This window comes from Platalea leucorodia, assembly GCF_965183815.1.
Source record: "Platalea leucorodia genome assembly, chromosome: 7".
Taxonomy (NCBI): Eukaryota; Metazoa; Chordata; class Aves; order Pelecaniformes; family Threskiornithidae; genus Platalea; species Platalea leucorodia.
The window spans coordinates 7,630,583-7,658,234 of NC_138829.1; the positions used below are offsets into that span (position 1 = coordinate 7,630,583).

Here is a 27,652-nt window from a genome sequence, read left to right on the forward strand (position 1 = left end):
GTATTTCCTTGCTCGATTGCCAAGGTGGGGACTGTCTTGATGAAAAGAGGTGCTGCTCTTTGGCAGATATCTTCATGGTAGCAATAAGCTTGGAATGCAAGAGGCTGAATGTATTTTTTTTGACAGATGCTTTGCTGTGGCAGCGTCTTGCTCAGCCCATGGTGTGTGGGAACCTGCGTGGGAGAGCGACATGGTAAACAACCTGCTTTTTAAGGCTGTTGCAGTTAGACAACTTATTAGCAAGCTGCCACATGGAGATCTCGAGAGTACTGAGGATTGGCTGTGTAATCAGAGCTGAGTATGCGGCCAGACCGCTTGGGCTGGGTCTGTGCAGCTGCTGGGTGACCAGTTGACCAGGAGAATCCAGGTGTTGCAGGGAGGTGATTCAGGTGTTGGTCATCCTCCCAGGGGAGCGCAAGACCAGTGCGGGGACTGGGGAAAACCTGAGACATCGCACAACAGCAGTCGGGGGCCCCAGCAGCAGAAAAAGGAGAGCATTTAACTTTTCCTACTTAATTAGCTCTCCCAATTAATTTTTTCCTGACTAGATTCCAGGTGCGCTTTATGCTGCAGTTTGCTTTCCCACTGAAAGGTGCAGTGCCCCTGTGAGGAAGGCTTGAGGTTTTGTCCTAGGGATGGCTGCCGTGTTGAGGAACGTGGTTGCCATTTGTGGAATTGCTGCAAAACTGTGGGTCCTTCTGGATACAAGCTGCTTGATGGTCCCATTTCGACTGGCTTTCTGTTGATCCTGGATTCTTTGTGCATTTTGTCTCATGTTACATAAAGAATATTTTCCTGGTGCTCCTTCTTTGAGACAGATGTTAAGCCCGTGTCTCTGGAGAAGTTGCACTGCTTAAACTTAAAGACATGATATTTAAGCAGATTTAGCTGATGGTAAAACCTTGCGTGGACACTCTTGTTTTAACACCAAAGCGGATGTTTTTAATTCTGAAGCTGGCCACATAGCCCCGAAGAAGGATGTCCCCAGAGCATCTACTTAAAAATAGCTTTAAACTGCATCTGGTTAAAAATAGGTTTAACTTGGAGCTCGTGCTTGCCTGTGTGGGTAGGGCCTCCTAATAGCATGTTGTGATACCTACTACGCAGCCACCTACGAGCGTGCGAGTTGCTGATGGTTACAACATGCACGAGCCCCGAGGCGTCGGGAGCAGGGGAAGGTTCAGGATCTCCCTGCTGTTTGCCCAGCCTGCCAATTCTGCTTTTCTCCAGGATTTTGCACGAGTGCTGGTAGCTTTGACCTATAAATGCTGTCACTCCGTTAGCGCTACTTCTGCTCTGTAGCCAGCATAGTTTGAAATCTTCTAAAACTTACGGTGCAGAGGGCTTCTGGCGCATGAATTAATCATGGAAAAGATCAAAGTTGCTTTGTTAGTTTTATTTTCCTGTTTTTAATGAATAATGTGTTTAAATGGTTTCCTTCCCTAATAAATCACATCTCAACATTTTTCTCTTGAGTTTAATAGGTGGGAAGGACTAACAGGAGGTTTTACAATGGAAATTCACTTGCCGAAGCACAAGGAAATAATAATGATTATAATTGGCGAGGGGAGGAGGGAGAGGAATCAGTTCGTTAAGGCTTTAATGAGCAATGCAGTAAGAAGTACGAGGTACTAGTATGATTTGCACATCTTAAAGTAAGGAGGAGGATTGTCCCCATCTTATGATAAAATTGAGACTGCACGCAGATGTGCCATTCTGCCTGCAGCTGAGGAGGGGAGGCGGTTATTACTGCCTGTTTCTCACTGTTTGTGTGGGTAAACTTAAATTTTTAATAATAGGGGTTTGCTGGGTTTATTTTGTTGCTTGTTCTCGCTCCAGATCCATGTGGCAGGAGTGAGTTATGGAGCAGTTGCAGATGGAGTCATGGCGGCAGGTCTGAGATGGTAGGGAGGGGGCTCCATCGTAAGGAGGGAGAAGGGGGGCTGGGGTGTCTTTTTGGACCTTTACTGCTGCTGGAAGACCACGTTCAGCTACAGCCAGAGGGGAGCACGTATCTGTGATCTTGCTGGATACGACCTGACTAATTATCTTGCTTTTCCAAACTGCATGGGTATTGTGTGTCTGCTGCTGGGTATGGGACAGATACGTGGTGGCCTTCCAGTTACGGTGCCAGTCTGGGGCTCTGAAGGGCTCAGTTCGGTGCTCAGCTGTCTCCCTCAAGTACCTCCTCTAATTTTAAATGAAATCCTTCCCTCCTGGCATCTCCTGTTTGTGCAAGCTGAGACAGTTCTCCACCGTTATCACCCCAGCCTGGTCTCTCTTGCAAACAGAAGTATCATGAGGTTACCATCTCCAAATGAATGCAAAAACCTGCCGAGGTGGAATGATAAAATGGAGCGGAGGTAAAATCTTTCTTGCTCTTGGCAGAGAAACAAGCACAGGGTGAAAAATGGGGCTGTCCCCTTCCTTATCTCACAGTGGTGTGGCTGTAAAGGGAAGGGAGAGGGAAGTGCAGGGAAGCGGCTGTTGCCTTCAAACGCATCCTCCTTGGCAGCCAGCAGCATTTTTGCAGCCTGGAAAGCACAAATGGGCTGGCATGCAACGATCTCTGTTGGAGAACCTGGTCTCTTATGGCATGGAGTTGCTCATGCTCGCTGAAATCTTTTTTTATCCTCAGTATCCCATTTGCTCAGTTCATTGTTACTCATTACAGAAATGAATGGAAAGGCTTTTCCATTCATATTTTTCAGCCTTGCGCAACGTGCTGCAGTGCCTTGCTTCATAGCTGTCAACATCTATAAGCAGCTGTCTAAAAAAATTTGCCCAGAAATAACTTGTAAAAGCAGATGTGGAGAATTGATATTTTTCAGCTGCCCTGGGCACGTCTGAAAACCTGTGTGGCAATCATGATTAAAACTCTACGCAAAATAACCTGTATGGTATTCATAACTGGTCGGTAGACTTGAAGCGGCAGCAGAATACTTGTTTTAAAGAGTTTCTCAAGCCACTTTCTTCTTCCTCTCTCATGTTCTCACAGACCTTATGCAAACAGATAAAAAGCAGCTATTCCTCCTTCAGCCCCAGCACTAGGCTCTACCCTCTGCTTTGCAGCCCTTTCCCCTCCTGCACGTGTGGATGGCTCCCAGCAGCCACGTACTGGTCCCTCCAGCTCTGCAGAGCTGTCCTGCTGTCCCTGGCACTGCTACATCCAAGTGCAAGAGACTGTGAGCAAAGAAAACTGGACTCACCCAAAGGTCCTGGACCCCAGTTCCACACCAGTGAGGTGAACGGTAAGGTTAGCAGTGATGGATGGAGCAGAGCTGTAGCTGGTAAGCCTGGGAAACATGGAAGTGCGTCCTCTCAGCTTTGCTATCTCACCTACTGGTGCCACCAGAGCATTGACATCGTTGTGTAGTTCTAGAAATAAGCCTATGATGGACTTTTGTAGCAATAGCTGAGCACTGTCATGCTCACTAATATTGTTGTGTGAACTTCATTGATCCTGTTCTCACTGCTGCTACACTGACACATCATCATTCAGCCTCAGGACTCAAATGCTGCTAATCACTGAGAGCTGAGGGTGAGAGCTGAGATAAATTTACGTCCTAGACCTGGCAGGAAAGCAAGGAAGATGGATCTGCCCTACTGCAGCACTCGGACAAGAAACAGAGACCTTGCCTCAAGTGCAAAGTTCTGTGGGATTTGATGCAGGGATGATTACATGGTTTTTGCATTTCCAAGACTGCTGATAATGCTGTTTCATACTCAGGAGTGGGAAAACTCTTTTTTTTTTTTTTTTTTTTTTTTTTTTGGAGTCAGAGCATCATTGTTCCTGTTCCATTGATGGGTTAGCATCTTAAAAGATGAACTGCCCATTAACATGGGTTTTCTGTCAAGTCCTAGTAGAAGGCAACCTAGACCTGCCAGCACTAGCTGGCTTCTTCTGTGGTCTTCATACAAAACTTTACCCAGTTTCAGAGGGGAAAAGGGCAGCTGGATCAAACGTAAGTCCCAGCATGTGTTTGATGTGCCACGTGTTTGCTTTGCAATGAGCCTCTCCTGGGGTTTGAACCGATCTGGTTTCGTGCACAGACTGGCAAAAGCAGCAGGACAGAAATTTTGACGGACGTGAAGTGGAGGAGAAACCCCGTGTGGTTAACACGATCTCTGCGGATGTGGCTGTTTTCCAGCTGGCCAGTGCATGTGTCCAAGTGGCTTTTGAGGGGAGCTGAAGAGAAAACTTTGCAGTACTTAGGAAAAGAAAGGTTTTCACTCTGCAGCACTAATACTAGGGAAGCAGAACAGTCAGCAATGGAAACACCACTTTGGGTCGTAGCCTTTAAATCCTTTTCCCTTTCCAGAGTCAGGCTGTCAGGCTCGTCTTCAGCACTGTGTTGTGTTTATAATGTTTTCATTAGTAAGGCTTCCCGTGGTTTTGACCATCCACGGGATTATGATGATAAAACTCCTGGTTAAAAGATACCAAGCCTTTGTAAGGGATTTTTTGTCATAAGATATGTGTTTTCTGGCTTGGAAAATAAACATCTTGGTTCATTTTGGTTTAGCCTCTGTTTATATTCAGTAAATGTGAGGAAGCCCGCTGTGAGGTAAATATTGAGAGAACACCTTCATTCTGATGGCTAGAAGGGGTGGGGGTGTGTATTCATCCCCCCTCATTTACCTGATTTGGTTTTTATATTCTTTTCCTAAAGCACCCATTACAGCTAACCATAGGGGCACGGGCTAGCTGAGCGTTCAGCCTGATCCGAAATGGTGGTTCAGTGCCGCGGCGCTCGCGGGAGGCGAGGGCTCTGTCAATCCGCTGCCTTGCTTTTTGCAGTCCAGTAAGGTCAGTGGTTGGTCTCCGCTCCGCGCTGGTGCGTCGCTCCGTGCAACGGGATCTTGCTTGCAGTGCTGCCAGGGGAGCACAGGAAAACGTGTATACTGTTACTGCTACTAATACAAAAAAGGCTTAATTAAGTTCTAATCTGTTAGCATTATTGCCTTAAGGCTTTTTACATTGCTTTTTGAATATCTTTAATTCTTTAAAAGGAAAATTCCATTGATGTCTAGAGGAGTATAACACTAGAAAATGTCATGTATCGGGATGTACCCAAACAACCTTTGTCCTGCCGGCGTTATGGCAGCGGTTGATAACACGACGGTGAGAATGATTTCCGATAGATGAGACCTGACAGGCTTTAACTACTTGAGGCAAACAGTTACAAACACAACACTTCATCCCGCAGCTCTGCCTCTTGCCTTACTGTTGTAGCTATGCCACCGCTGTAAGCACGTAACTGAAATTACCCCCCCGAATAAAAAAGGGGGGGGGGGGGAAAGGGGATTCCCCCTTTAATTTCCCCCGTAAGGAGGCTGCTGAGCGGTGTGCTAGTGCGTGCAAATGTCCTCAGATGACTCGGTGGGTTATTTATTCTCCTCTCCCTCCACGTGCATAATTTCCACTGCCATAAACACGTGTTAGGCATGAGTGGAGAGGAGGAAAAGGGAAGAGACTTTTTAGTATTTAACTTTGTAGTTACTTTTGCACATAGCCAGGCACAGTAAATACCCCATAGTTACAGAGGTCCAAATTTAACCATGGATGTGGACAACTCCCTTCACTGAGCAATTACTTGCCTGTTTTTATAGCAGTATTTGGACATTTGAACCGTTCATGGTGGTTGGTGCTTTACCAGAGATTAGAGGCTTTTAAAAGTCTGGGTCTCCTAAAGCGGTCTAGAGCTGCTTTGTTTTGTAAAATGCTCTCCACATGCGGAAGGAAAATATATATATTCTGTGGGAAGCTGGCCAGAACACAGAACATCAGCGGGGAAAATGTTTATGATGACTTCACATCCTCTGACGCTAAAGGTGAGAGGCACGAGGGGCTGCTGCGTTGGCCACCCTGTCCGCTAGCAGACTTCAGCGCTGCGTTGATGGTTTCTGCACGCAAGCTCTCGGCCAGCGGCGGTGGGAGCTGTTTAGCAGATGTGATGGGTGCGAGCTGGCGAACTGCCGTCTCGGTGGCTGGGGAGGCTGGTTGTTAGGACGAAGGTGGTTTTGGGAGCGATACGTTCCACCATTTCAAAATCACTTGCGCCTTGTTGGAGGGTTGAACTTGCCTGCTCCGTGGTGTGGTGCATGGGATGGGTGAGTGCCTAAGCCCTCTGAAAGAAGGATTTATTCTGTGGGATGTGGTTGTATATGTGTATCCACTAGATCCTGTCGTAGGTGGTCTCCTGCAGCTATGCCTGGGCCCGACGTGTGGCTGAAGTTGTGCTGTGCTCTCCCTCTCCTTTTCGCTCGAGACGGCATCAGGAAATAGGAAGAGCAGTACCCAAAAGAGCTGATTGTGTATGAAAAGTAATCCAGGCCTTGCTGAAGTCAGTCTCCTGCTTAGTAACACTTAGATTTGTTATAGTGTCAAGTGAGGTGAATGTAAGCATGGGTGAGGATCACCTGGAAGATATGCAGCATCTGGAGAAATTGGCAGAGTAATGCAGCAAAGTAGCGTGGGAAAATGTGAGATTTGAGGAACGTTTTAAATATGAATGATGCTTTAAAAAAAAAAATACAAAGAACTTGTGGCATGTGTTTTAATGAAAAGTGGGTCTGTAAGATGGAAGCTGTTATGCTGCATATGAGATACCGGTGGCTGGAGAACAGGAGATGCAGGCCAAGTACAGCTCAGAGGAGAAGGCTCAAGATGTGATCATAGAATCGTTAAGGTTGGAAAAGACCTCCAAGATCATCAAGTCCAAGTGATCTATCCAGCATGATCCACCAGTGCAGGCAGCATGGAGACTTCCTCTACCGCCCATGAAAAAGCAAACGCCTGTCATTATTTGGTCTCCCTGAGCCATTTCAAAATTGCAGCCTCTCTGAAGGCAGGCAAACCACAGGGACGCGCAGCGGTGTCCCACTTGGTGGCTTTGCGGGCCGCCTTCAAGTGTCCCCTGTTGCTGGTGCAAAGGGCTGGTTTGCTCTTGGCTGCGTGTGGGCTTCTCACTGCATGGGAGAGCACCAGGGGAGCAATTACCCCATGCCGATCCTTGAGGGGAACCGTAACAAAACCAGAAATTACATGAGCTAAATTGGGAACATATTCTCTTAAACTCTGGTAAATGTGAGTGCATGAACTTAAAGGGCATCAGCTGTTGGGCTTCTAATGGAGCAGCTGGTGTGAAGCAAGCTGGTAACTGGATTGCTTCTTTAGGTGATTTACTTAGGTGCTCACCACCCACTTACAAACCCTGCTCTTTCCATGCCTTGGAAGTTCTCCTGTACATGCTGAATGCCAAGACAAGATACTTTGCCAGTTGAGGTGTTCGGCTCTGATCCAGGAAAACACTTAAGCATATGCTTAAACCTAGATCAAGGAGATGTTCTTTTGAATTTAAAGGTGGGCAAATTCTGTAATGTTATAAGGAAATTTTTTTTTTTTTTTTCTTTTAATTCTCACATGAAGCTGCAGGAGAGTTGCGCTCAGCAAAGCAACTGGCTCTTGATCTTTCTTTTGGGGAAGAAGGATGAACTGGTTGACCTCTTGAAGTTCTTGGCCATGTTTCCTATGGTGGATAATGAGGCTATTGAAATTGTGCAATGATGATTGAACATTTGGAAGGGATATTAAACCTCTGCACACCAGCTCTCACTTCTGGAGATCAAAATGACATCTTGTGTGTGGGAAAGAGGCAAATTATCTCCCAGCTGCAGAGTTGCTCCATCTTGCTGTCATGTGTTTCTGGTTGCCCACTGACAGAGGCAGGATGCTGGTCTAGATGGACCAGTGTTCTGATTCAGTCTGGCAATGCCTGTGGTCCCTTGAGTCCTGTTGACTTCAGTGAGAATTAAATGCACGTTTAAGCACTTCGCTAGAAAGGCGGGCTTTTCTGTGCCAGTCTCTCTGCCCAGCTGCTTGAAGCTCTGGTGAAGAAAGCAGGTTTCTGTTTAGTGCTTGGATCACCCTACCACGTCCTTTTTTGTGTTTTAATGGGAAAATCTTAATTTATAGCATGCACTTCCATTTTAAAAATAAATCCAAGCTGTCTTAAAGTCAAACCGTGCTCCATGTCGCAGTTACGCCATCGGGTAGGAGGTTTCCATTAGTGCCTGTGGAGGGGATGCATGCACAAATGGCTGGGAGAACGCAGCAGAAAAAAACCCCCTCGAGCTTCATGGCCAGCTTTGCTCCTAAACCTGTGTGGCAAGAGTACTGAGAGGAATACATCGTGTGGCTTGCGGCCCTTTGAAGTGGCTGGGTTCAGTACTGACAGGATGGCTTCCCTTATCTCCACTCCTACAAAGAGGACCGGGAAATATGCCTGTGATGTGGGACTCTTACATTTCAAGCCTTGATCAGGTTGACAGCTTTTTTCCCTTTTTTTTTCTTTTCCCCCACCCCCCCAGCAGTTAATCAACAAAGCTAGTTGAAAGCAGGGAAATGCTCTGCCCCCTTTTTATGGGTAAATGAAGTGGCAGGGTAACAGCTGTGTTTGGGTCCTGCTGCTGGTCCACTGCGCCGGGATGATCAGAGGGTTGGGAAGTTTACAGACCGCCTGTCCCTTCCTGCGTCGTGACATCCGTGCAGAGGGTTTGGCAATAGCTGGCATTTGTCTCGCATCCAGCCCGCGCTCAAAACGAGTACCGAGTACGTACGTTGGTGTGCAGTCACCTCTAGCAGACTCCATTGCTTGTCCCCGAAATGCACTTTTTAGCAGGGCCTGATCCTATCCTTTGGAAAGCAACTAGCTTGAAAACTTCCAATTTCATTTCTTTCTTCCGAGGTGAGTGTGCCCCAGATGAGGCTTTGATCTGGGAAGCTCAGCTGAGCCTGCCCTGCTCTGTGCAAGGATCCCAGAGAGCAGCTGGCTGTGGTTTGCAAGTCTGCTGCTGTACGGGAATGGCTTTCTTGATCTAGAGCTCAGTTCTGCCTTTTAAGAGTGACTTGTTTTGTGTAAATTGAGCTTTGCTAGGAAACAGTTACGTGGCTGAACTAAACCCAGTTAAAAAAAAAAAAAAAAAGTTGAATTTTGGGGCAATTCAGATTTGAATGCCAGCAGTTCCTGGGCCCCTGCTTCCCAGAACTTTAAAATATGATCTCCCCTTTGGAAAATGAGCCCTTTAAAGAAAGCTGAGAGTGGTACATGTCAAACAACTAACAGTCCTTGAAAAATTAGGCCGGGCCTTTCTATCCAATACAGGAAGCAAAATTGCTGCAAATGGTGATTCTGAAGCGTAGCATGAGAAAGTGGGTAAGCACCATTCACCCAGCAAGGCATCGCTTCGGCTTGGCCAGCGGGGTGCTGCCCTGCGGGGCCGGTCAGTTGGTTGCACGCAGTCATGTTTTCAGGAATTATTGCCCAAAAAGCTGTGAGTTATGATAACTCATTAGCCTTGAGCTTCTGGTCTGTTTACAGCTTGTGAACTAATGGGTTAGTGGCATGTCTCAACATGGGAGAGGAGTGAGAGGAAGATGGGAAGAGGCAGTTATTTCTAGATGAAGAATGTAATTTTGAGCTAAAGGGGCCTTTGCAATTAACTTCCTCTGTTGCCTGTCCTGGATGCTTTCCTTCTTCTAGAGCATGGTCCCCCGACTTCTACACCAGGGATGTAATTGTAGTCTTTGAAGGAATTTTGTACCATAGCAAAACCAGGAGCAATAACTGTGCATGATCATGTAAATTTTTTTTTCTTTTTTACTCTGCACAGGGACCCTCCAGAGGGATCGAATTTTTAAGAACCTCACTCGGAAACGCCAGCGGGCAATGCGAAGGCGAGTGCATCAGGTGAACGGGCACAAGTTCATGGCTACCTACCTGCGACAGCCTACGTACTGCTCACACTGCAGGGAGTTCATCTGGTAAGAACGGCTTGAACGCGGTGGCGTGGAGCTTCCCGTCCCTTCGCGTTTTGGGGACCAATGTGTCACCCCCAATCATGAATCAGTCACCCAGCACTTTACCAAGGGCCACCGATGTGGCTCCCCTTGGCCATCACGTTCAGCAGGGTATGTTTATGCTTCAAACTGGAGCCTGCTGCAGAGAGGCCAGAGATGATGCTGGAAGCAAACTGGGAGGGTGTGGGGATGGGGCAGTGTTCCTCACTTGTGAGCGCAGATGTTATTTTGAGGGGGAAGTAACCCAAGCAATCTGAAGAAAGACCCCAGATATTAACTTGAGTTGGAGCTTTGAGATTACACTGAGAAAAAACAGTTGCTTGGAAGACTAGAGAAAATGCCTGAGAACAGAAAAGCCATCAGGGGTGTGAGGTGTGGGGTGATACATGTGGGGGAGTAGGCAGAGTAGGGAGAAAAACTTAGATATGTCTCAAAAGAGCATGGAGTGGGAGAGATAATAACAGGGTGTGGGTTGCTGGGATCAGTCTAATAAGTGTGGTGTGTGTTGTAATAGTGAGGTATTTCAGAAACTAGAGTGAGGGGGGAATATGGGGAATAACACACGTTGCCAGCCTGTCCTGTAAGCTATGGTCCTTGCGGTGCTTTGCACACCCCTGTGCTGAATTGCGCCATTATTGCTGGCCGGTTTTGCCCCGGGCATCTGGTCATTTGGGATCCTCTTGCATTTTGGCACTCTCTCCTGTAAACGATCTGCAAGAAGACTGGCTTTCTGATGTTAAATTATGTTCATGTTTTGTTTTGAACAGGGGCGTGTTTGGGAAGCAGGGCTACCAGTGCCAAGGTAAGGTGCTCTGCTCCTGCACGGCGTGTGTGTGTGTAGGATGTGCTGTCTCAGGAGCGCTCTCCGTGCTGCTGGGACACCCTGCGGTTACAGGCTTCTCTGAAGTCACCACTCCTCTTCCTCCCCAGCCAGCCAAAACTGAGCATTTGAGCCGCCGTCAGGCTGACGGCTTGCATGCACGCAGGAGCAACCACCTACATTCATGCAAGCACCGAGGGGTCCGCTTGCTGCGTTTCACCCGTGGTTTTCCTGCTGTGCAGATCCACTGAGTTGCTGAGTACATGCAACACCTAGCTAAGCTTGAGAGATCCAGGGTCCCTTCAGGACAGTGTTCAGCTGGTATTGGGACACAAAGTGTCCTACTGGAATGGCCACCCTCTTCCTTTCTCCACCGATGTAGTTCAACAAAGTGAAACTAGGGATGTGACTTCAAAGGGCAGCCTTGTGGGCTGGCACAGCACTTTTGTCTGAATGCATGTTTTGGCTGAATGGCTGTATAGATGTATGTGGTGCTTGTTTGCACTTGATTATTGTTCTTCCTTTCCCTTTTCCTATGGTAAGATTTTGTTTTGTTTTTTTTTTTTTTTTTTTTAATTTTATTTTATTACTTGCCTCTCAGGTCACTCAGTATAGCCTTCTAACCCAGGCTGTTTCTTGTGCAATGTAATAGGGCACTGGTGTCCTCATGTGAAAGGAAGCTACATGCAAACAAAATGGATATCCTGCATAAAATTTCTGGCTGAAAGTAAATGTTATTCATAGACCCTTATGAGTACAAGCTCGAGTCAGCAACAAACAGAATAGTGTGGGACCCTGCCACACATCTGCAACGTACGGTTCCCGTTATAAAAATCTCCTTATGTAGGCAGTAGCTACGGCCCTTGGTGGTGTCTACAGTGCACGCTGGGTTATGGAGTGGAGGAATCCAAGTTCATTCCAGCCAAGCCAGCTTCAGACCTGGAGAGAACCCAACTCTGCTTTAGGGCTGATTAGCCCTCTTGGTGGGGACTGGCTAATTAGCCCAGACACAGCACCATTCTGCTGCAGTTATCCACCTCCCCAGATCCAAGCGTTGCACTGAGCCTTAATGACAAACTAACCTGGGCAGGACTCACCTGGGTATCCAGTGTAAGAGACGCTATGCCACTGAACGTAGGGATGGCTTTGGTATCTCAGACCTGTGTTCTCTAATATTGATTGTGTATGTTGTGTGAAATACTCTCCACTGGATAATTTCAACAGCATTTTTTTTAGTTCATTTGTGAAGTTACACTGTCATTTCTGTGGACATCACCCATGTTTTATATAGGCAGCTGTTTCCTAGGCTGTATGAATGATCCAGTGCAGAATTTCTCTTGCAGTGGGGTTGGAGATACATCTCCAGATCTGTTATGAGATTTTGGAAATTCCAAGCCACTGATTATTTTTCACAACTTAACTGTGTCCTGATGATATAGCTGAGCCTTGAAGAACCCAGCTGATGGATGGGTTGATGTGTTCTGAGTCTTTCAACAGCTCTTTTCAGCATGCCTCTTTTGTTTCCTAGTATGCACCTGTGTTGTACACAAGCGCTGCCATCATCTAATTGTTACAGCTTGCACATGCCAAAACAATACTAACAAGACCGATCTCAAGGTAAAGTCATGGTGGTTATTTTGGGTCATCATAATTCGTGAATCCTGAGGTTTTCTGGGTTGCTGGGGGTTGTCCTGTGATAGAATTTACTCTGTGTTATCATTATTCATAGATTTTAAGGTGAGGAAGAGTAATAGGGACATGCATAAATGCCATGCAGTATCATCTGGTTGTTATTCTGTTAATTCCAGTAGCTGGTTGGACTAGCAGATAGTTTAGGAAGGCATGGCGTCTTCGTTGGAAGACATCAAGAAATAGCAAATCCACTGTTTTCCTTGGTAATTTTCTTTCATGATTAACTGTGTTGTCATCAAAATTTGGGGCCTAGTTCTTAATGTGGATTTCTCTGGCTTTAAAAACTAACCACTGGTCTTTGTTATGCCTCTTTTTTTCTTTTCTGGTAGTTTAAAGTGCTCGTTTAGTCATTGCTCCACACCTTTACTCTATGAAATTATTTATGTTGTAATAAAGAACCCTTGCATAACTTGTGTTTCTGAAGGTTTTCTCTCTTGCTAGTTTTGGCTGTATTTGACATCCCCATGTCAAATACATGTAACATCCCATGTTACCCCATGAAACATCCGCACCTAAAGCTGCCCTGTGCGTTGCATGTCTCATTTCTGTAACTGGAAATTGTTTAATAACTGTTTGAGGAAAATTCAATTGAAATGATTTTAATCAGGAGGTAGCTCTGTGTTGCGTGCCATGCAGAAACCTTCTTTCCACTGCAGATAAGCAATTGCCTTTGCTCGTTATTTCTTGCCTCTAGGCTTCTTAAAATGACCCCTTGCCAAACCAGATGAAAATAAGTTAAAATGCTTCAGGCTAAAGTGCAAGTTAAATGCTGAGTCTCCTCACCCCTCTTTTAGGATTGTGAAGGGTTTATAACACCTCTAAGTTACTTTAAAAGAAGAGAAGGGTGAGGACTCACTTTAAAGTCATTGTGTCAGTCCACCCCGACTTCTCTTTGTGAAGTCGTGGGTTGCCCCTGAGTCTTCCAGGATCTGCACGGTGAGACAGCAAATGGAAAGTAATGAAGAGGTTCAGTGGGGATGGGTTTCTTCAGCTGATCTGACATTTTCTAAGGTGTCTTTGAGATCATGCATGATTCACAGTTAGGAAAGAACAAGGTTAAAAAGGGGATGAGAGCAAGCGATAAAGCGAAATGTGGGCCTGAAATGAAAGACTGTTAATAACAAGGAGGGTGAGAAGAGGAATGAGAATTTTAGGAGGAGCTGGGAAAACTCTTCTATATTAAATTTAATAAAATCAACAGTTTGACCTAAAGTTACATGTTTGCACATAGTATGCAAGTTAATAATTTGAAAACTGTTTAGCTATAAAATGCTGTAGCTAACATAATTTATATGTGGCACTTCAGCGTGATAGGTTTGTGATGAGGTAATCCACACTTCTAATTCTAACTTGGTTTTAAGAATTTAAAATTGGCTGGACAGCCCTTTTTAAAATCTGGTTTGTCAGGTAGTCCAGCCTGATTGGCAAGGAAACCAGAGCAGGCTCGCAGCAGGTGAGGTTGGTCACTCAGCGTTCGCTTGCAGTAAGCCTCGGTGAGGTGATGGACTGGGATGTTTTCTGAGTTGGAATTATTTTCATAGTTTTGCGCTTAAATGCCTGTATGTAAATGAACATCAGCTTCTATGTACGTATTTGAATTTTAAGTCTGTGCTTTTCTTTTGGTGCCTCAGGTGACTGAACAGAGGTTTGGAATCAACATTCCTCATAAGTTCAGCGTCCACAACTATAAAGTCCCGACTTTCTGTGACCACTGCGGTTCCTTGCTTTGGGGCATCATGCGGCAGGGCCTACAGTGTAAAAGTGAGCAGCTTCTTACTGTAGCCTTTTCACAAAATACATATATTTTTAGACTCTTGATGCACTGTGTGGGCTTGATTTGTACAACCTTCAAGAGAAAGCTGAGCAATGAATATTCATCTTTGCAAGAGTTAACAAAAATGCTGATCTTTTTTTTTTAATCTCAGGCTTCCAGAAGGACTCTACTTTGCGGTCTCAGCGCAGCTTTGTTTAATGGGTATTACTGAAAATATTCTTGGGTATTGCTGCTTCCTACGTTCATTTTTGCCTTTACCTGAAGGCTTTTCCTCAGCTAATGAGATAAGGCAATCAAAAGGCATCCGAGGGGAAAAAAAGGTCGTTGCTTTAGGTTGACTACCCTGCCTGTCACACTGTCAATTGATAAGAAAGCATGTCCTGGTGTTGTGTTTCTGTTTCAGTGATCCAGGCTGTAAAATCGTATGGGTAGCACACAGTTTCCATTTGCCTTCATCTCCCACAAGAGGGCGAATGTGAGTCCATGCCTGAGAGCAAGGAAGATTTTCGTTTCCCACCGAACCATGTATCTTTAAAATTAGATACCTGCAAATGCAGGGGAAGTTTTTTGCGAATTCTGTGGCATTATAAATCCTAATTTTACCTGCAGGCATAGCTGCAATGGTATTTATATACCTGACAAACATGTGCTTATTAATAGCTTCAGGCAATGTAGCATCCTATTTGGAGAGTTTGGGATATATTCCTGATTTTCAGGAGTTTATTCTCTTATGAAAGTCCTAATCTTATTTCTTCTGAGATCAGTGGCAAAAATCTTTTTAGTTTAAAGACACAGAGTAGATCCAGATGGGTATATTTCCTGAAGCGGAATTGCTGAATTATTTCACAGCAATAAATCCCTCCAAGTTATTTTAATTGTTCCTTTGCTTTTACTTTCTATCCCTACCGTCACCCCTGTCAGTCTGTAAAATGAACGTCCACATCCGATGCCAAGCAAACGTTGCACCAAACTGTGGGGTGAACTCAGCAGAGCTTGCTAAAACCTTGGCATGCATGGGTCTGCAGCCAGGAAGCATTTCCCCAAATTCGGTGAGTCGCTTTCTCTTTCTTTTTTCCCTCCTCTATCGAAAACATTTACAACTGAGTCTTTGTATGGGTGGAGGAGAAGTCAGAGACTTCAGTTATGGTAGATGGCGTTGGGTGGTGGACTGCACGAGTAGGGTGTTACTGTCTGTGGCTTATGGCAAAGACCTCACCTGGGAAATGGATGTCTTATATCCAGGTTTACCCTGACGGAGGCTTTAGTCTATAGGTGTTGCTTTGTTGTCTGCTTATGTTTCACAGTGGTGTGACTCCATTGACTCTTATCTGTTTGGCCTGAATGAGAGGAGAAGACGACCTCAAACTAATTAATGGTCAATATAATTCATGCCATACCTTTTTTTACCTTTCCTGCAAACACAAATGCACTGTCTGCATATGTGGCTTGGAAGAGAGCATAAGAGCTCAGCACGAGGCCTGGGTTCTCTTCCCAGCTTTGCTACTGTTTTTCTGAGTGGTTTGGGGGGCACAGTTTCACTCTTCTCTATAGTTTCCCCAGGTAAAATCCGTGGTCCCTGTCAACACAACGTCATCTCTGGTCTTTGCTGTCCAAGCCAGGGTCCTAGTGAGCTTGTTGCTAGGGTTGGGACGTGTGTGTACAATTTCTGCTTGTCAGTGCTTAAGGGATCCTGAAAATTCAGCTCTTGCGTATCTGAGTCTATTCAGAGTTTAAAACAACTGTAAGAGCTTGAGTGAAAATGCCTGTAAAGGGTCATGGAAATCAGAGCTGTCATTTGTTAACAAGTTTTCATCATGTTTCCTCTGCTAGCACTTTTGAAAAGTGAGTTTGCTTGAAAACACAATAACCCATAATAAAATGTTGGTCTGTTTATTTTTATTTGACCAAAAAGAAAATATTAAAACCCAAAACATACTTGCCAGACCTGGTAAATCATGTCATACAGTTACCTACACCAGTTGACCACATGATGCTGTATCAGCCTAGCCTCCTCGTTAGGCTGTGCCGCCCCTTTTGATTTCAGCTGGTTTGTAGCAAATGAGACTTAATCTTATCTTTGCTCTTCATGCCGTAGCAATTCAGGGGGACAGTTATCATCCTGGGAGGTACAGGGAAACAGAAGTCCCACGCTCCCTTCCCAGTTCTGTAAAAATCAGCACTTGTTAGCATTTGTTGTTTGCTTAATCTGCACATCAAAAGGAGACGAAAACCAGAAAAATAAAAATCTGTGCTTGGTGTTTAACAATCTCTTCTCGTTATCTGTGAACTAAAGGCTCTAGGTAAGTGTTCAGACTGTGCTGTAAGCTTAAGTCTGTTGGGTGTTTTGCTGGGTGCTGTCCTGAATGCTCTTGGTTCTTTCCCCATGGCCGGGATTGCCATTTCTGTGGCAGTGAGACCAGTCTTCTGTGCAGGAGGAATTTTGCTTTACACCGAAGTAGTCACAAGGTGGAGCTCAAGAAGTCTGTGTGACTTTCTTTGGGCTAATAAACTGAATAAAAGTGCTCGTGGTTTATATGTGCACTCATACCTGGAGAACGATGAACAGAGGGCACTGGAGGTCGACTTGATCTTTGTATACTGCAAAAACAGAAGCTCTAGAAATGTGTGCTAATACTGGTACCATTCCGGAAAATGTGGACACCCCACTGCTGATGTGGGAATGAACAGCCTTCCGTCGAATTTACAGCAGTGGAGGAAGCCAACGTCCCAGCTGTGGGAAAGAAAGATATTTTGAAGTTTGGGTCCCACTGAACAGGGCTTTGAGTAAGAGTCTTAAAATCAGGTAGAAACCTAGAAGATTCAGATGAAGTCTGCTCAGGTTCTAGATTTCACCAGCACTTTACATATTGCAGAAATGACGCAGTCCTTCTTGCTCTGATGTTAGATAGGAGACTTGGATTTCTACAGTTATTGTCTTATTTTTGGGGGGAGTGAGGATGGAGAGAGGCAGGCTTGCCTCTTGGATCTGTTGGGTTTACAACTTGAAATGCCCAGGTCAGGAGCCAGCGTTGACATCTCAGCACAGCTCCGGGCAGTGCCGAGGTTGGCCCGTCACACCTAACAGCTATGCGGGGTGGGGGTACCAACGCGCTTTCTGTTCCAGTGGCCGTACAGCGCATCTGAACGGGGCCTAAATGCCCAGGTTGGTACGTTGACTACTTGTGTGTACGTTGACTACTTGTGTACACCTCTGAGGCAAAAGTACAATTTCTATGCAGACTGATTCTTATTTACTTTCCTCTGCAGAAGCTGGTTTCGAGATCTACTTTGAGACATCAGGGAAAAGGCAGCCTGAAAGACGGCAACAACGTTAGTGAAAGTTCAGTGAGCAAACTTGGGATCAAAGACTTAACCTTCCTTCGTGTATTGGGAAAGGGCAGTTTTGGAAAGGTGAGAGTTACTTGTGGCTCTTTTGGGGAAAACCACATTCCTTATTTAAGGAGCTCCAAGGTAGATGAAGTTATTTCATAATGTGGCAGGCAGGCTGTCCAGTGGAGTATGCTTTGTGCAACAAGGTTGGTTATGGAGAGCAGGGAGAAGAGGGAAGAGAAAGCAAGCTGACAGCAAAGGGAAGAATTGGATATCACAAAAAAGAAAAAAGGTAGCAACCAAAGGAACAGCTGCATGCCAGGGCCCATACCAGAAATTGCAAGTGTGTGCATTAGCACTCGTTTGGGCAGCATTTCTTGGAGCATGTAAAGACTTTTCCTTTAAAGGAAACAGGGCAGTGGTTTCAAATGCAGTGAGATGGGGGTTTCATTTCTCTGCTTTGCCACAAAGCCAATGTGAAATGGTGCATTTGAATTTGATAACTGAGGGAGGGGAGTGGGGTGGATGTGGCACTGCTCAGGGGGTTTGCCCTGGCATGGTGGACGAGCTTCGACCAGCGAGCCCCGCGCCAGACGTTGGAGCAACGTGTGTGGGCATTTCTCTCCAGAGAAGCCTGCTGCAGGCAGTAGCATATGTGTCATCGATCGTACACTGATGCTCGTACTAGCAGGCTGACTCACTTGCATCCACAAGCCTGGTCATGAGATAACTGACCTTTCTAGTGCAAGAAGGTGCGAGAGGCACCGTGTTGCTCATAGAGACTGAGGGCTCAGCCCTTGCAATTCTCCCTCCCCTTTGGTTTAGGTGATGCTTGCCAAGATGAAAGAGAGTGGGCAGCTCTACGCAGTGAAGGTGTTGAAGAAGGACGTCATTCTCCAAGATGACGATGTTGAATGCACCATGACCGAGAAACGCATCCTTTCCTTGGCAAGGAACCACCCATTCCTCACCAAGCTCTACTGTTGCTTCCAGACTCCTGTAAGTATAGCCCGGGCAGTGGACAGCCTTCCTCCTGACACTGGCTGGCATGTCCAGGACAGAGGCACTCTCCTGTGTGTTTGGTCGCTGGCCTGTTATAATTGTCCACCTTAGATCCAGGAGAAACCTCTCTGCTTAAGAGTGAACAGAGCACTCTGCTATATTCCACCTCTAACATCTGCTGGGCCGTTGGCAAACAAAACCCTGACGTGTTCTAGGCTCCTTAACAAAATGGTAATAACAGGGAAGCTTTTCTTTTTGTCTTCCCTAGAAACATCCCTGTGCCACTGAGTATTTCCAAATGCATATGAGCAAATGTCTACAGACCTGCAGTGTTCTCCAGTTACTGTGGGATCTCAGGCTCTGCTGTCTTGCTACCTGAATTTTAACAGGACTGTGTTTGCATTGAATTATCTACAAACTCAATGACTTGTACTTGGAAGCAGGGGTAGCCTCCTGTATCTGCCAGCCTTTGTATACTGCTCAGAACTGAATGAAAGATCCTTCTGGCGTCACTGGAAAGGATCTTACTGACATGGGTGGACACTGAATCAGATCCATATGCAGTTGGTATTTCTTCTCGTGTAGGTAATACAAATGATAGCATTGCTGTCACTTGTGGTATGTGTACCTCAGCGGAGGACTGCACGTGTGCTGCCTGGCCAGCTTAGAGCCTCCTCTGGTGTGTGTGTATGGGTGGGAGCTGGGTGCTGATGTGGGTGGTGGAGGGAGGAGTGGCTGTGATGGAGGCAGTGGCCACAGCTCTGTCCCAGCAAGGTAAGTTTGGGAGTCCCTGAGCCAAGCTGTTATTAGGACCAAAGCATTTTCTGCAGTGTAGCTCTTCCAAACTGACTGGGCTCCTTTCCAGTTGCTTTTTGTCCATCGCTAAATGGTAATAGAGCTTGTTTTCCTCTTAGAAGAGGCAGGAGAAACTTGCCCTTTTAATTGTGGCTTCAATCCTCCTACATAAACTCAAAATACAAAAATAAAAAAAAAAAGGCATCCTGCCACCCACCCGTTTCTCTTCTCACTGGGGTGATGCAACAGCCAGCTATGGAGTTTGAGTTGTGCTCGTTTAGGGTGGAGCCCTTGGGTAGACTCATGCAATAGAAATGAGGTGGTTTCTTGTTTTTTCTTGTGTGGGTTTTTTTTTGGGTTTTTTTGTTTGTTGTTTTTTTTTTTTTTGTGCTCTATAGCAGAAGCAAAACTTAAAGCTCACTGTTGTCACTAGTAACTGAGGAAACTCCTCTTTTATTTCATAATATGAAGACACAGGGTCTAAATTTTGGTGGCTTTCCTGAAGTTCTCATGTAAAATATCAGAAAAGTCCAGTATTGATATGTGCTGTTTGAGGTCAGATGTGGGATAGCAGTGGGTTTTGCCACTCATTGCTATGCTCTTTGCTATGGCTTTGCTTACTGAATTGCAATGTAGATGTGAAAATAGGAAGTGTGCTTCTGGGCTGTGTAGAGTATTTCCCATGAACTTATGAAAGATTTAAGGTCACTGTGCTGGTGCCATCCGTCATGTTCAAAAAATGAATGCAATCTGCTGTGGGTGCAGACAAGGTCTTCTGGGCTGATGAAGTAATTGCAGAGTCTTTTGCAAAGGGGGAAAAAAGAGAAGAACTCAGCCTGTTTAGACTAGCAAATTGAAAGCAAAAAGAGGATCTGATTGATGTCTGCAGATGTCGAACACTGAGGAGGGAAACAAAGCTGTCAAGATGCTGGCTAAGATTAAATGAGTCTAGACTGGCCATGGATACAGTTAGACTGGAAATGAAAAGGAGGTTGCTAAACAGTAAAGCAGCCTGGAACAGGAATTTCTGGACCAGCTTCTCATCAGAGGAGCAGAAGGAAGAGCCCCTCAGCCCTTGCTGCCCTGAGCGCAGAGCTGGTCAGTCTGAAAGGGTGCCAGGGGTGGTGCTTGTCATGGCAGGACCCTGCTATTGCCAGTCTTTCCCAGGTTCCTCTTTTACTTGAATCCCCCTTTGCTTCATTATCTGGATTGTCAGTAACAGAAAACCACTTCCCTCCAATAATAACCAAAAAGGGAAGTGTTTACAAAAGAAAACGTAGATTTCAGACTAATGTGGTTCATCGTGTCTTCTGTCCGTGTTCTGCACTCAGTGACGCCCACCTCAATCCAGAATAACCAGATGTAAATTGCTTATAACAGCATAATTAAATGCCTTTGCTGTAATAGAGAAATGATTGCAACAGCAGGGTATTCATTGGACAGAGTCCTTCCAGGAGGGCTTAACCGGGCTGATACCGTACTTAGGGTTTCTGCTTGTTCTTTACATGGCATTGGGTTAGCCCCTCCATTAACACCAACCTGGCAGAAAAGAATATATATCTCTATTAAAATAAAACAGTAACCACTTATTCAAAATGCCAGCCTGCAGCCATATTTAAAAATACCAAAGCACTTTCTTGTGTTTGGATTTGGGGAAGGGTTACACAAAACAATACCCAGTTTCGCTTGCAATTATGTGGAAACCACATCACGTGTATCACACAGCCCAAACTCTGAAAATGTGGTATTATCGGTTCATGTTATAAAAAACAAGGCATGACTCCAGTCTGCCGTGGAGATCCTGGGTAAATGATGACCTACTGGGCCTGCCTTTAGGAATTTTTCAAGAACTAGCCATTTTGAGGCTTCTTACCATTTGTCAAAGCAAAGCCAGAGCCTGATCCCGTAAGATGCATCAAGACAGGCTGGGACTAACTGGCAGGGTAGTAGCCCAGCTGGAAGGTGGCTGGGGCTTACGCTAGGTGCCAAGTTCAGTATGAGCCAGCAGTGCAGTCTCATTGCACATAAGTTAAATTATGTACTGGGCTGCTTCAGGGGCTCAGGGGAAGTCATTATCCCCTCTGCTTGGCACTGGTGAGGCTGCACATAGAATAGGGGAGTCCAGTTATGCCACCCCTCCCAGTTCAAGAGGAAATTGTGGAAACTGGAAAGGAAGGACCTTGGTAGTGCCTGAAACGCTGCAGCAGTTTGAGGACAGAGCACTCAAAGGGTTTGAGGGTTTGGCTGGATCTAGAGCCATTTGAATTCTGACTCTTGTATAGTATTCCGCCCAAACCAGCAAACTCTTGTCCTGACTTACGCAGCCTAGGGCTGACTCAAACAGCCTGGGGCATGTCTGTGCTGCACAGTACGATGCCATATAGTGCTGGTAATCCAGCATTAGCTCAGCTGGCACAAGTACCAGAAACAGCAATGCGTTGCCTGAGTTCATCTATATTGCTGCTACTTTTGCTCCCCTGTTTTAGAACTAACGGAGGTTCTTCTGTGCTTACATTAGCTGCTGATGGTTTTCAGAAAGGTTTTCTGCTCTCTTGTGCTGCCTCTGTGCTCAGTGTGGTCCTAATTTAGTCTCAGCTGCAGCATAAGCGATACCCGCCGGCAAGGGCTGCTTTATTTGCCCAGGGTGGGCTGAGGCTGCCTGACCTCCAAACAGCCTCTCTGCTCTGTCACAGGGAAATATTGCAGCCACTAGGTGGTAGGAGCTGCAAGTGTTGTCTCCGCCTGGTACAGGTCACAGGTTTTGGAGCCTAAAGAGGAAATATTAGCTGCACAGCAGGCTGGCAGAGGCTGGACATGGCCCTCTGCATGCCCAGCGCTGGGCTGGGCAGTTTGGGACTTGCACCTCCAGATTCCTTTCGTGTGAAAGGCAAGGCAGGAGTCCTGCGGGGGGGGGGGCAGTTTAAGTCCTGCTCCAGCTACATCTATGTGAGGTCTTCCTTGCTCACCACATCTCTGTTTTTAATTTTTTTTTTTTTTTTTTAATTGAAAGCCTTGCCTTGGGAACTTTCCACCTTGCCTAAACCATCTACCTCTGCTTTTTCTAGGGCCTTAGAATCATCCTTTAGTGTCAGAGAGGATTATACTCCCGCTGCAGTAATCTGAGGTGCTGACAGGTGCTGGGGTTGACCTGCAGATAATTGTGGGTTCTGCGTTAGGGGTCACAAGCACCAAAAAATGCTTGTTTCCGTTTACCTGCTGCTGGTGTCATCCAACACCTCAACAATACTGTCCTGGAATGGGAGAAAGAGGCTATATGTATAAATAGCTAAGTCAGTAATTTAATCCTGGGGAATGTGGATCCTGGAATGTTTTAATTAAAATGAGTTTGCAGTAAGTAGGTCCTGTCTTCTTTGGGGTTTAGGAACCGTCCTTCCTGCACAGGTGGTTTGCTCTTAAATCCTTTTGTCTCCACTTGTATGCATGAGAATGAAGAGGGCTGAGGGAGATCAGCTTCCCATGCAAATAGTGTCAAATAGCTTCTGGGTTTTATGTTTATTGCCCTTATCCCTTTTCTCATGACCGCAGGGTGCTTCCAGGGGCCGGTCCCCCAGGCGATGCTGTTTCCAGCACTGTCCCTGCTAGCCTGATCGTTATATGGATTTGCTCTCTGTGTGGCTCTGCTGACAGTTGCTGAGGCACAGAGCCTGCCCCTGTCATTCCAAAAATAGTGAGACACGAGAACTTGGCAGAGGGATGTGATTTTCTATAACGAGCGTCCTTCTGAGATAATAGCTAGCAGGGGTACTATTGAAGCTGGTAGGGACTGACCCAGGGACTCTAGGGCAACTAATCATTGAACTGGTCCCATTTTACGAGGGCAGCCTGCTGTCTGGTATGCAGCTTTCCACCCCCTTTACAAGCTGTGGGCTGATGTCATGCTCTCGACATGGAAGGGGAGGGTTTCTCCACGTCTCTGCTGGCTCCCAGGGTGCTCAAACAGTTCTCCCAGGGTCAGTGTGGGCATCATGTCATGAATCACCCAGGTGTTTAGAGAGGTGAGCCTGTATTTCACCTCCTAGAAGTGTTAGTTCTAACCTGGAGCCTTTGATGGGGGCATAATTTTCAAGTGAGGGCCCACCAGCCACCAGACAAAGTGGTGGGACTGAGCAATGGCAGCTGGCTGGCTGCTCACCCACCCGTTGGTCCTGGGATGCCACAGGAGAGGTCCAGGTGCCCTTGTATGTCCTTGGAGTCCTTCACTCATCGTCCCTCCAGGGGAGTCCCTTGGTCATGGTCCCTGCAGGGGACCATGGAGTGGCCCACCAGCCACTCTACTGTCACCAAGTGGGTAGAGCACAGGGCAGCCCTGGGGCAGAGCCTGGCATGGTGGAGGTGAGGAAGGCTGGAAAGGCAGTGGCAGCCTTCCCGTGGCTCTGGTTAGATGAACAAGCGTCCTGACACAGGCCTTGGAGCATGCTGGTGGGTGGTAAGGAATGATGTTGTCTTTGAAAGGTGCTGAGAGGGAGCCCTTTGGGAGCAGAGAGAACAGCTTTGATCATCTCCAAGGCTCTAAACCCCCAGCCTTCCCTCTCTGGCAGGTCGGGGAGGCACGACTCGATATGTGCATACACCCGACAGCCAAGTGCACTTATTGGATGCTTTTCTGTGAGCACTGAGACTTTTTCCCGTTCTTGAGCACTGAGACTGTTGCTAGCCCCAAGCCACTGTGCTGGAAGACCAGCGCATGCTTCAGTTTTGTTGCTGCCAGCCAAAATCAAGTGAAGATGGTGATGGGGACATCCTGTTCATAGACCTGGCGTTTTCCAAAGGGCTTGGTACGGCCTCGCATGCCTTGTGGCCATAAACACAGGCAAGAAAGGGAGGCAGCCCACTGGGGGTTCGCTGCAGAGTCCTTCTGAAGTCAGGCTTGAAGGAGCTTGAGTTGTGCTTTCCCTGGGGCAGCAAGTTAGGGGTTTTGGGGGGCTGTTGGACAGGGAGGTACAGGGGAATTTCCTCCCTCCATCTTTGCTCTCCGGTGCGGCTTCTTGCGGGTATGTGTGCCGTGGTGTCCTCACGTTGGGTTTGTGACCACAGGAGAGGCAGTAGATTTCTGCCTTTCTCTGGCTCCTGTCCTATCTAGCACCGAATAAAGGCAGACTGGTCAAAACTCTGTCTTTCTGTGGTTTTACAGTGTTCACATCCATCAAAAACCCATGACGTCTTTGCTGGCATGCTGACCCAAGTTGCTGGTAAACCAGATGTGCGAGGCCTCCAAAGCCTGGTCTGAAAGGCTCAGCTTTCTCTGACGTGCACAGTAACACCTTGCAGTGGTCTCTCTGATGCAGGAACATACGGGGTTGGTTTTTTTTTTTTTTTTGTAGGCAAAGCGGTTTTGCTTGCAGAAGATGAAGCAAGATCAGACTGACATTTCTGATTTTATCTGTGAACTTTGCTGGGTGTCCACACTTCAGCTGCACATTGAGGTGATAGAGCTGAAGTGAAAACATGAACTGAAGGCTTAGCTGCCATCGTCGTGCTGTAGCTCCTGAGTGTAACTTTCCCACCCCTGGTTGTTGAGGGACTTTGGATACTTGCATTTTTATGAAGCTGAGAAAATGCCTATCTCCATCTGCAGTGGCTTATGGGAGAGATTGCAACTTCGAGAAATTATCAAGCTTAGTGCAAGGGTAGCTGAAGGAGATGCTGTTACCTATGGTTAGCCACAGTACATGAAACTAATATTTTTCTTTGGCCTTAAAATGAAGGAAGTTGTGGCATAAAAAGGAAACAAAATGGAAGCAGCTCACAAGCAGCCTGAGCGAGCAGATGCCAGTCAGTATTGAGGAGGAAGGGAAAGAAAAAAAAAGAAAAGGCGATTGAAGCTCAGAGAAGAGGTAACTAGCTGAGGCACAACCCAGCAGCGCTTCAGGTTTCAGTTTCTTTTTATCCGTATTGCTTTCCAGGTGATGTTTAAGGTGAGAGGATGGATCCACAAAGCCCTCGTAGCAGGCCGTTTCCAAGTGGCCTTTGGGTGTTTTGGCACTCTTAATTTTCCTGGCGACCTTTGGGCAAGCTTGTAGAGGTCTCTAGCATTCCCCAGCACAGTCTGAGGCCAGCAGATATTGCAGAGTTCAGTATTTTTAAGAACAGGCCAGGGCTGTCTGAGGTCGGTCACTCCAAACTGGAAACACCAATTCCAGTGGCTTTTTTTCTGAACTGAGGGCTGTAAAAAGAGCATGATCTTCACAGAGCTACTCTCTTCTGAGACACCATAATACCAGCAACCAGCTGAGGGGTGCAGATGTCCTATAAATCTTTGATTAAGAGGTGATGTCTATAGCTGGATACATTCTAGTTTCTTATTCTTGAATTTGTTCCCCTCTAAGTTCAGCAGCCCTTTGTTTTTTGATCTTTTGGGGGAAGGAGTGTTCATGTAGTTTTCTATGCCATTTTAAAAGGTCTGGAGGGGAAGATTAATTTTATTTCTTCTTTCAATTTGTTTTGTATTTTTTAGATATTTTGTTTCAGTGGTGGCCAAGCTGGCTTTTTTTTTTTAAATGGGATTATGCAGGCATTTTTTTTGTATGTGATTTAATTGGTTGACCTAGTATCTGAGATTTTTTTTTTTTCTGGTTGGGGTTTTTGTTTTGTTTCTAATGGAACAGGTACAGATGAACAAGAGCGATAAAAATCATCCTTTTGCGTGTATGTTGAGTAAAAGTTTCTAGTCAAAAGATGAGCTAATCATGTAATCCTGCTGTGAATTAGACAGTCTTGAGAGAAGGGGATGAGGAGGAAGGGTGTGCGTATGGTTCACTTGCGTATCCCAAGGGATGCGTTGTTCCAGAGAAATGTCTGAATTTGTGTGTTACAAAAACTCTCCAACATGTGAGCTTGAAATTTCAGCCAGGTGGTTAAGAAAACAGGGGCAGAAATTTGGAGGGTATAGTTACATTTGTGATTTTTTGGGGTGGGGTGGGGGGCAGGTGGGAACCCACAACTTCCATCAGCTCGCCCTGGGTTGTGGTTGTCGTTGTTCAGCTCTTCTGGAATGAGCTCAGTGTTAATACTGTGCTGTGCACACATGCGCGCGGGAGGCAGCCTTTACCCCGAGGGACCCCACAGAGTTTATTTATGCAAATGGCAAGAGCCAATTTGTTATTCTCTAGGCGATGTTTATGGGCCTGGCTGCCACGGCGTAGGAAAGCCTGCATTGTGCCTACTATCAGCAGCGTCGGATAGCAGAGCGCAGGTTTAGGTGGTAACTGCCCCGTTCCCGCAGCTGTGACAATGACACCAGTGGCTCTTTGTTAAAGGTGCTAAAAACGAGCCCGGTGTGGGGAAGTGACCCGTGCTTCTCAGAAGCGCGCTCACCAGCTGCCCAGGCTGGAGGAGACGCTGCGTACGCCTTACCCCCTTTCTGAATTTGCTGAATTTTCACTTCACCTCCTTCTGGCTAAAAAACACCCCAAAACCAACAGAGGAAAGAAACCTTGCCTTTCAAATGCGACGAGGTGCGCAATCATCTTCCCCATCTCGCTAGCCCCAGGGCTGTACGTGCCATCTGTGGCACGCTCCCTTGCCGTGGCTTGATTTCTCCTAGGCAGAAGTGGTTCCTGAGGCTGGCATGTACTTCTGCAGTCATTGAAGCAGAGAGGTAAAACGGCTAACAGAGCACCAAAAATCAGCTAGCAGATGGCTGTAAAACCTGCTGCCTTTCTGCCACTGCCTTGTTCGTCTGGGAGTCTTGGGCCGTGGCGGCGAGCGGAGCGACGGCAGGTGCCGTGGCAGTCATTGCTGCGGGCGTGTTTAAGAAGCATCACTAATGTGTGCAAATAACTCTGTCTGAGCAAGCATAGTGCAGAGTATTTCTCCTCTGCTTAATGTAGTCATTCTGATTTGAAATCAAAGGGCCAAATCTTCACCTAGTGTAAGTCGTTATCTTGCTCCATTGCAGTCAGGTGAGTGCAGCTTTGACACTGTCCGGAAATTTGGGGCTGAGCTTGTTACATCTGCTTCAGCTCTTGTGCACACGTGTGTGTGTGCAAAGGTGGTTTTGGCAGTTCCCTCTTGGTGAGCCCGTTCTGATGACACCTCCGATCCTCTCTGGTTTTGAAACCCTGCCACGTGTAACCCCCCTGAACAGCCTGCCCTCCTCTACACCTCTTAGCTGGGAGCAGCAGGCAGCTCGCGAGGATGCGGCGCTGCCTTGTCAAAGGGCCGGGGATGGAGGGGAGGCATTTCGGCACAGAGCAGCGTCTGAGTGTGGTTCGTGGTTGTGCTACTCCTATGAAGATAAATATTGAGAAATCTGTTTATTATTCCTTCTCCGGGTCCTGTGCTTTGGCGTGACTTGACCCAGATACGGATGGCCACTCGCACTGCTGGGGGAGCTGGACATGTGGCTTTCCGAAGC

At 46.5% G+C, this 27,652-nt stretch overlaps 1 protein-coding gene across 1 annotated transcript in view; it reads left to right on the plus strand.

Moving 5' to 3' along the window:
- The window catches only part of PRKCH (protein kinase C eta), a 120,261-nt gene that overhangs the window by 39,983 nt on the left and 52,626 nt on the right, over window positions 1-27,652 (plus strand). Inside the window, exons 3-9 of the mRNA XM_082317016.1 lie at window positions 9,676-9,826; window positions 10,630-10,664; window positions 12,211-12,299; window positions 14,006-14,135; window positions 15,070-15,197; window positions 17,416-17,559; window positions 18,304-18,477. Coding sequence (XP_082173142.1) covers window positions 9,676-9,826; window positions 10,630-10,664; window positions 12,211-12,299; window positions 14,006-14,135; window positions 15,070-15,197; window positions 17,416-17,559; window positions 18,304-18,477 — 851 coding nt within the window. The remainder of the gene's footprint in view (window positions 1-9,675; window positions 9,827-10,629; window positions 10,665-12,210; window positions 12,300-14,005; window positions 14,136-15,069; window positions 15,198-17,415; window positions 17,560-18,303; window positions 18,478-27,652) is intronic.